Source organism: Nannospalax galili, unplaced genomic scaffold (genome assembly GCF_000622305.1).
Source record: "Nannospalax galili isolate Female #2095 unplaced genomic scaffold, S.galili_v1.0 scaffold336, whole genome shotgun sequence".
NCBI lineage: Eukaryota > Metazoa > Chordata > Mammalia > Rodentia > Spalacidae > Nannospalax > Nannospalax galili.
The window spans coordinates 8,988,807-8,998,621 of NW_008343385.1; the positions used below are offsets into that span (position 1 = coordinate 8,988,807).

At 35.6% G+C, this 9,815-nt stretch overlaps 1 protein-coding gene across 5 annotated transcripts in view; it reads left to right on the plus strand.

Annotated features, from left to right (window-relative positions):
- Gnpnat1 (glucosamine-phosphate N-acetyltransferase 1) overlaps positions 1–9,735 on the plus strand; it is a 15,647-nt gene extending 5,912 nt beyond the window's left edge. For 4 of the 5 annotated variants that reach the window (XM_008839568.3, XM_008839567.3, XM_008839566.3 and 1 more), the window contains exons 2-7: positions 2,124–2,291; positions 3,495–3,557; positions 4,972–5,099; positions 6,484–6,545; positions 7,278–7,412; positions 9,476–9,735. In XM_008839568.3, the coding sequence (XP_008837790.1) occupies positions 2,138–2,291; positions 3,495–3,557; positions 4,972–5,099; positions 6,484–6,545; positions 7,278–7,412; positions 9,476–9,539 (606 nt within the window). In that variant the 5' untranslated portion in view covers positions 2,124–2,137 and the 3' untranslated portion in view covers positions 9,540–9,735. Of the gene's footprint in view, positions 1–2,123; positions 2,292–3,494; positions 3,558–4,971; positions 5,100–6,483; positions 6,546–7,277 lie in introns of all 5 variants that reach the window. The other variant, XM_008839569.3, reaches the window with a different exon arrangement.
- Positions 9,736–9,815: the final 80 nt, after the last annotated feature.

Below are 9,815 nucleotides of genomic sequence, written 5' to 3' on the forward strand. Positions count from 1 at the left end.
TTTGTAAACCAACTCAAATGACCTACATAGTTCTTTAACGTCCTTTTGGGAATTTGGTATCAAATCACATCATGCTTTACCCTTCCCATCATACTAGTTGCACACCAGCAGAATTTTACTAATCGAGGAGTGAGATCAAGTTAACCTTGGGTATGGCTATTTGGATATTTGGAACAATAGCTCATAAACACATTGAGCTGTTTGGTTGCCTACCTAATGGATTCTTTTATCTGCTTTCTTATACACACACACACACAGACACAGACACACACACACACACTTAGCTTTTGGGCGGTGGGTCTTTTTGAGACAGGGTCTCCCAGTAGCCCCTCCTGGCCTGGAACTCGCTATGTAGATCAGGCTGGCCTTCATCTCACCAGAGATCTGCCTGCCTCACACTCCCGAGTGCTGGGATCAAAGATTTACACTATCACCCTGGCCTCTTAAATATATTTTTGATCAGGCTGAAATTCTTATTTCAGCCAAGTGCTGCTCTAACCTTTTAACTCTTAAACAGTGAAGTGAAAGAATTCATCTATACTACCCAGTCCAGAGCACAGTCTGCAGTTATCCACCCTTGGCAGCACTAAGTGATGTAATTTGTGGTAATGTATGTAAAATTCAAAATCAGGGCTCCTTACTAAATTACGAAGAAGTTCAGAGTAACAGCAAGCATTAAGCCAAATGTAGGGCCCTATGCACTAGCACCTGTGAAGCTGGCACTGTTGCCTTGTTTTGGAGTCTTCATTTCTCTTGGCACTAGAACCTTGAGCAAATTCCTGTGTCTGCTTCCTCGTTTGCAAAGTGGGTATAAAATCATTTTTCATCACGTTTTCAGGAGTTAATGGATACAAAGTACTCGACAAATTAGTCAATATTACTTATTTTTATGATAATTCATAGAATGTGGTTAAAGAAATATTTAGGAAATCATTAACTGGTTAAAATTAATTTCATTAAAGACTTCATAATCTTCTTTTGAGACAGAGTTTCAGAACATATTGGCCATGTGTGTATGTGTTGAGGCAGTTTCACTGTGTAACCCAAGCTAGTCTAAACTCATGGCAGTCCTCCTGTTTCAGCCTCTGAAGTTCTGGGATTATAGGCATGTACCATTATGCTTGGTGGTTATTTTCCAATAGCATGAAAAAAGTTCTTGTTATTCTTAACTGCTTAGAAGCAGCTAACTTCCATTACAGGTTTTTAGAAAACCCACTCTGAAAGCAAAATCTAGACACTCATATCTGTCATAGCTAAGAATACAGGGGATAATTAAGCAATTTGAAATTTTTCTTCAATTATCTTCTGTCTGTAGTTAATTTAAAAACAGGTTACATGCTCAGTAAGTCTTTAATGATAAGTCGGACTACCACATGATTTCTAAACCCAATAATAAAATGCAAGAATATGGGGGCTGGCTCAGTGGTTGAGAGCACTGGCTGCTCTTGCAGAAGACCCAGGTTCAACCCACATGGTGGCTAACAACCATCTGTAACTCCAGTTCCAGGGGATCTGATGCCCTCTTTTGAACTTTGTGGGCACTGCACAATACTGGTGCTCTTACTTGTGGGCATTACACTCATACACATAAAATTTAAAATATATAAATTTTAAAACGCAAGAGTGTAATTTTAAAAGTCTGGGAGCCCATGAGGTGCCAGTGTTATATTAGGTGGCACCAACCTACAAGGACAGAATGTCATCAATGACTTGGTAGAAAATGGAGTTTTAAAGTTTTGTTGTTGTTAAACTTAATTTTGCCACTCAAGCCATCCATTTTCTGATAACAAGCATGATTTTTTTTCTGTGTATGTGTAATTGCAGCATTTAATGATAGATTTTAGGTAGCAAAAGTAAAATGGCTCAAATAGTTGTTCTAGAATCTATTTATATGCTAAAATTAACTTCTCAACAAGAATAATTTTCCCTTTACTAAATAGTGTTTTGCTGGGTGTGGTGGTGCCTGCCTGCCTTTTATCCCAGTGGAGGTGGGTGGAACTCTGTGAGATTGAGGCCAGCCTGGTCTCAGTAGCAAGTACATTCATTGATACCTGGTCTCAGGAAATAAATATAAAATTTTAAAGTAAAACAATAGTGTTTTAACTTTTAAAATTTTCTTTTAGGCTACACTGGAAGGATGAAACCTGATGAAACACCTATGTTTGACCCAACTCTTCTCAAAGAAGTGGACTGGAGTCAGAATACAGCCACATTTTCTCCAGCCATTTCTCCAGCACATCCTGGAGAAGGCTTGGTTTTGAGGCCTCTTTGTACTGCTGACTTGAATAGAGGTATGGACACAACTTTGGTGTGCAAATCCTGAGTAATTCGATTAACTTATGAACATGATATGCTAATTTAAAACAGAATTTAGTTTTTGTACTTAAAAATTTACAGTGACTGAGTACTCAATTGTAATGAATATATATTATGGCCAATACCAAATTTTACTGTGAAGTATTTCAAGTAACTCAGTAGGATTCCCTCCAAAAGGACTTCTCACAAACAGAAGTGAAGTTGTAATGTATAAAACATATGGAAGAGGTTTATCCAAGAAGCTAGATGGGAAATGCAGATAGAGGATTTTCCTTGGACAAATTAAAGGGGGTTTGTCTTTTTTTTTTGGTCTTTGAGACAGTCTCCCTACCCTATAGTGCCAGCTGCTCTGGAATTCAGATCTGCTGGCCTCTGCCTGAGTGCTGGGATTAAAGGTGTGCATCACCAGGACAGGCATACTTTATGTATTTTTTATTTATTTGTTTGTTTGTTTTTCTATGTTTTTTTTAACATCTTAATTATCCAAAATAATTTTCTTAAACTTTGGTAATAAAAGAAAAAAAATCACTTCACAGTTTTCTTCTAGGTAGAAAGCTGAAGAAAATGGTATTTTGGTCTGAATTATTATGTATAGAAAAATTAAGGCAAAAGTCCTAAATATTGTTTTATCATGAACTTCAGTAAAATTCGAATTTTAAAAAATTAAAAATTGCCTCAGGGGCTGGAGAGATATCTTAGGATCTCTTGCTCTTGTAGAGGACCCAAGTTCAATTCCCAGCACCCATATGGCAGCTAACAACTCCAGTTCCGGGGGATCTGACAACTTCTTTTGACCTCCAAGGGCATTGCACCCACCTACATGCAGGCATTACATATAAAATAAAAATAATATTTTAAAATTTCCTCAATGTTATATTAGTTATATTTTATAAGTAATATATTTGGTCATAGTAAGAATCTTGCTTTAAATCATGTATTTAGGAAAATACGGTCTCATATCAAACTTGACATAAATTACAATGTACAATCAATATCCACAGTGGATATTGATTAAAATTTGCATGTTTAGCCAGCAAAAAATTTGAAAGATTATAGAAATATGATTATGGAATTTGGAAAAAGTAATTTTCCATATCCTACCCCAGGTAACATTTTGCTGCTTTTCATGTTATTTATCTTTTGCTCTTCTCCTGACTTGGAATCTGTTTTAAAACTAGGTTTTTTTAAGGTACTGGGTCAGCTGACAGAGACTGGCGTCGTCAGCCCTGAACAATTTATGAGTAAGTACTACAGAATCTTTTTCCTGAATGATAAAAGATAAAAGGAAATAAGACTTGTTTAGAGCTCTGTTTGGTGCCTTTTTTGTTGTTATAGCTGAAATAGCTTAGTTGTTTTAGAATTCAAATGTAGTAATTACCTTTGTTGTGTAAAATAACCTGACTACTTTTAGGGAATTCCTAGGGAGCAGCTCTAGAAGTTTTTTTGTCTTTTTTTTTTTTTGGTCTTTTTTGAGACAGGGTCTCCTGGTAGCCCCAGCTGTCCTGGAACTCACTATGTAGACCAGGCTGGCCTCAAACTCACAAAGATCTGCCTGCCTCTGCCTCCCAAGTGCTGGGATTAAAGACGTGTGCCACCATGTCCGGCTTTAGAATTTTTTTGTTTTAGTATATGCTTCCATATGATTGTTAATAGAAATTTTATTACCAAATTTAAAAAGTGCAAGAGTGTATGTTCCAACTGTTTTCTTGATCTTTATTAAATGTTTAAAACTTTTTTGCTTGTATATTGAATTTCAAGGTTGGCAGGTATTTAGATTAACAATCCCCTCCCCCTTTGAGACATATGAGAAAATGGATATCCAGAGAGAACCAGTCATACCCAAGATCACAGTTAATTATTGTAGGAAGGAACTGAAACCCTCCAACACAAAACAGCCTGTTCCTGGCTTCTACTCAATTCCTTGATTAGGTAACTTTGTTCTCAGACTCTACTGAGAATGAGGATCATCATTGTATAGTTGTATTTATTTTCCTACATTGGATTTATTCTTTTTCACTTGAGACCTGTTGTAGAATAAGACTCTGGAAATGAACAACATGTGAAAGCTACTAGTTTTGGTTAACTTTGGAATTTTTTTTTGCAGACCTATCAGATTAAATGAAGAATCATGTTTTTTTTAATCAATATAAGAACTAAATATTATATGAGGGAAAAGTAGCTTTGGTTATACTGTTTTGTGACATTGGAAAAATTGCTTGAAATGAGGGCCTATCTTTCACCTTTATAAGGTGCTTTCAAAGCAAACCATTCTGTTTCTAAGAGAAACAAAACCATCATAAAACATTGGGAAAACAAGGGTAAACTGCAAACTGTTTTTTCAAAATATTTTGAAACCAAGACTATGAATTACAGGATACCAATATGCTCTTGTGAAAATTCAGTTTTGTTCTGAGTATCTGTTGAGTGTAAAATTTAAAGAAATATAATCTAAGGAAGATACTGAAGCTTAAATTGCTGGCAGAGAGGGAGACAGGGAGAGGGAGAGGGGGAAGGGGAGAGAGAGAGAGAGAGAGAGAGAGAGATTGATTCTGTGTACTGAAATCAGTACCTCTGAGCTACATCCCAAACCTGCTAGCAGGTGACTTTAAATGCATGGGCCAATCAATAGAACACTTTGTTTTCAAATTTCCACAGAATCTTTTGAGCATATGAAGAAGTCTGGGGATTATTATGTCACAGTTGTGGAAGACGTGACTCTAGGACAAATTGTTGCTACAGCAACTCTGATAATAGAGCATAAATTTATCCATTCCTGTGCTAAGGTATGTGCTCACATTAAAACACATTAGGAACAATGCAGAATGTTTTCTAATGAAACTGACTTTGGAGTTGAATTAGCAAAATCAGTTTTTCTACTACTTTTCATTGCTTCTTAGAAACTAGCAACAAACACTTCTGGTATGTTTCTGAGAGTTATAAAAGGCAAATACACTGGGTGTGGTGTGGTGTATGCCTTTAATCTCAGCACTCAGGAGACAAAGGCAGGTTGATCTTCTGTGAGATTGAAGTCAGCCACACTGTGAGACCTTGTCTCAAAACAAAGAAAAAAATACTAATTACTTGCTAGTACTGTTCTTTAACGACATTAGATACAGTCAGAAAACAAAAAAACACCCCAGGTATCATACAATTTAGGGTACTTTATGCTGATGTATTTAAACTTTTTTTCTTGTTTTGGGACAGGGTCTACTTATATCCCCAGCTGGCCTGTAGACCAGCCTGTCCTTCACCTCACAGAGATCTACCTGCCTCTGCCTCCTGAGTACTGGGATTAAAGGTGTGTGCACCACACCAGGCTACAGGCTACCTGATACATTTAAACTAAAACAATACTTTTTTTTAGGTTGTTTCCATTGGTAAAAGTTGGCACTTCCTTTTTTTTTGAGACAGGGTCTCCCTGTAGCCCCAGCTGACCTGGAACTTGCTATGTAGACCACACTGGCCTCACAGAGATCGCCTGCCTCGGGCCTCCCGAATGCTGGGGTTAAAGGCGTGCGCCACTACAGTGGGCTTGGTTGACACTTCTAATGCTTGTGGTAGCCTTTCTTACCAATGAATTCATATGGAAAAGTTAAAAAAACAAAACAATTCTATATAACCCAATGAAAATAAGATAGATGGGCCAGAAAGATGGCTCAGCAGGTAAAGGCACTTGTTGCCAAGACTAATGACCAGAGTTCTAGGCTTCCCTGGGACCCACATGTTGTAAGGAGGAGCAAGTCCTGTAGGTTGATCTCTGACCTCTGTTGGTATGCCATGCCATGTGCATGTGCACACACAAAATAAATGTTTTTTTTTTTTTTTTAAACGGAATGTTTAGAAGTATATTTACTTGTGGTTTATGAATTTTGATGGGGTTTCTGCTCTAGAAATTGGCAAATTCTGCTTGGAAGTCTGAAATAAATTGCTAATAAGTAAGTTGGATATATACTATGTTTATGACAAGATTACACTTCGGTGACAGGAATTCCGACCTCTGCTTTAAATAGTAAAGTTGGGAAAAGAGCAAAACAGTAAGGCACAAGTTGATTTCATTATACATTTCTTCTAGGTAAAGTAAAAAAAAAATCAGTTTTTATCAATGATCACTTATTGGTTTAGCTACAAACTCAATACTCATTCCTTAAATATTGTAAATATTTTCAGAGAGGAAGAGTAGAAGACGTTGTTGTTAGTGATGAATGCAGAGGAAAACAGCTTGGCAAACTGTAAGTAAGAAGCAGCAGGTAACCCTAGGTGATTTTAGGTACTCTGTGAGTTTGGTTTCTTGCCAAGATAGTTCTTTTAGAAAGTTTTTCTGGTTGAAGTTCTTTCTGAGCTTCATTAATTCTGAACTTATTCTCACTCTATATCTTAGACTGAATTTAACGAAAAAGTGAAATACTGTATTAGTTACACCTCAGTTTGGAAATTGCTGGCCTTGAACTCAAAGCAATCCACCTGCCTCAGCCTCCCAAGTGCTGGGATTACAAGTGTGTACCACTGTGCCTCTCATTAATGTGATTTCATTAATGTGAATTCTTAAAAATTTAAAAAGGGTTTAGGGGTCAACAAGATGGATAAGAGGGTGAAAACACTTGAAATTTAACCTTGAGTTTGATCCCTGGAACCCATGTAAAGGTGGAAGGAGAGTATCAACTACACATGGGCTTCATGTGTCATTGTCCTACAGTCCCTCCTCAATAAGGAAAAGAAGGTCTAACTGGAGTTTAGTATTTGTTCTGTTTATCAATAGGCTGACGCCTACTAAAATATATTTGAAACAAGCTAAAAGTGCTTCAGTGATTTAGAGGCTAATCAACATATAATTTGAATATTTAAATAAACATTGGAATTGACTTGTTTTGAATAAATGTTTCATTTTTATGTGACATATATTGTTATCAAGCTCTATTCTGGTTAATGTTTTGTCTCCCACCCTTCCCTTTTCAAATTTTCAGGTTATTATCAACTCTTACTTTGCTAAGCAAGAAACTGAACTGTTACAAGATTACTCTTGAATGTTTACCACAAAATGTTGGTTTCTACAAAAAGTTTGGATATGCAGTATCTGAAGAAAACTACATGTGTCGGAGGTACCTAAAGTAAAAATACAGTGGTCAAAGGAATTAATGCTAAAAAGCTTTAGCATTAAAATATTTTTGTTGCTGCAACCCAGTGACCTCCTTAAGTATTGGACTGAAAAAAATTGTAATACTGCAAGTATGATATTAGAAGCTTACTCTGGGCTGGTGGGACAACTGTGAGTCTAGATTACAAATGATTATTATAAGGGGGGGGGATGATTTTTAACCAAAGGAATATATTTTTAACTTGAGTCTTTTCTTGCATTGTATTTTTCTAAAGTTTGGCTTCATTTCTTGGTAGTCAAGATTATGGGTAGTGAAGAGTTATGTCTGCTCTCTGTGCTGCTCATTTTTAAAAAAGAATATATTGAATAGGCAGTTTCTTAATCATATTCATAAAATTATTTTTGTTTCAGAGAAGCATCTAAATATATGACTGTATCATTTCTCACATATTACATGAAATTGGATATAGTCATTATGACTATATTTGGACATCCAAATATTTGGTCCTAGTATACACAACCTAGGCAGTCTTTTAAAGTAGAAGAAATGAAAATTAACATAAAATGTGACAAGGTGCAAGGTAGAACAATTTAAATTGTTTTACTAAATATTTGTATAGTTCTATATAGATAATGTACCACCTGTCTCATCTGTTAAATACAATTATTAATCTGTTAAAATTACCCAAAAGAAAACTTAAAGGTACTTTAAAAGTGAATTGGCAGCTCTCAGCAAAGGTACTCTCACCCCATTTTTTCTTATCATGGGTATCCAAAGCCTTTCTTCTGAGTCACATCTTTATGAAACAAATACACAAGATCGAGTGAAATATTTTAAAATGTATGGCATTGCCTTTGTCACATCCTTAGAATGATGGAAGCTTTTCTAGTCAGTGTGATTATAATGGTACTATTATGTGGTCACTGTGTCCTGTTTTGATTTTATTTATTTTAATGATTTTTTTTTTAAGGTTGAAGAAATAGAAACTTTATTAATGGTTCTATTACATTCCATGTTATTAAACTTGTTTATATTAATAGTCTCTCATGTAAGAATCTTGCCTGTGTGTTTCTTGTGTTTTGTTTGTTGAGATAGGGTATCATGTAGCCCAGGCTAGCCTTGAATTCACTATGTAGTGGAGGATAATCTTGAAACCCTACCCGATCCCCCCAATGTTCCTGCCACAATGTTTCAAGTGCTTGGATTATAGGCATGCACCACCTTGTTCTGCTTGAATCTTTTCTTGAACTATATGGTTCATAACAGCCTTATTTTATATTACTTCAACTGGATTTTGGATTTCTAAAACAATAGAAATACTTTGACAATAGAGGGGTGGACTGCATTTACTGACAGCTTATACAGATGAAATGATCTGTCTCTAGTGAAATTAACAGTATCCTTGACTAAAGTGTCCTTAGGTTTTTACCCATGTTAAATAAACATAATGAAAAGGTCAAATTTAATGCTTTATTATTTTTCCACTGAATTGAGGTAAAACTCTATAAATTTAATATTTCAATAAATCCCTTTAGCTGCGTTCAAGACCTTAAATCTCCTTTATAGGAAACAGTTGTGTCACCAAGAAACAGTCTTAATATTGAACGTTCATTCACTCTTGATCTGTGGAGTAAAACTGGGTTACTTTAACCTAGAAGGCAAGTAAAAAGTTCTGAGGCATAAGCAATATGAATGAGCTTTTCTTTTCTTTTTTGAGGTATAATGGCACAACAGTTTAAATACAACCACCAGTCTTCACAAAATAATTTTAATACTTTGTGCCTGGGCTAGCAGCATCTGCACTGTGACATTCCTATACACACGTAAGCATTTCATCTGAGTACAAACGTTAAAAGCAGAGTCACATAAGCATTAGCCTATACAAAGACACTGTATGTTATTTTTTTCTTGAATCTTTCTTGCTGCATAGTAAATTGCAATTACATGTCAGTATAATGTTACTGATTATAGAACACACTTTTGAACTGTGAGGTATGGCAGCCCCCTGTGAGAGAGCTTAACATGTAAACCTGAATATTTTGAGTGATTTTTTTTTTTTTTTTTAGCTGCCATGGATGGGAAAGACAAAGAAAATCCAGCACTCAAGACCCTAGAAACTTATTTTCCTAATCAATAAAAAATAAAATCCTTGAGTAATTCTCAGCTATTTCCTATCAACCATTTCATTATGGGAGTGTTACTGAATGGACAAAGATAATTATTGAAGTGAAGCTATGTTTTAGGATTATGGATTGAATGTTATTTAAAAAAAAAAAAACTGCCAGGTAACTGCTCATTTACTTTACATCAAGTTGAGATCCTAATATATATATACAGCTCAACTTTATCATTATTTTATAATTCACGATTGGAGGTAAATACTTCTAATTGCCTTGAATTACCATA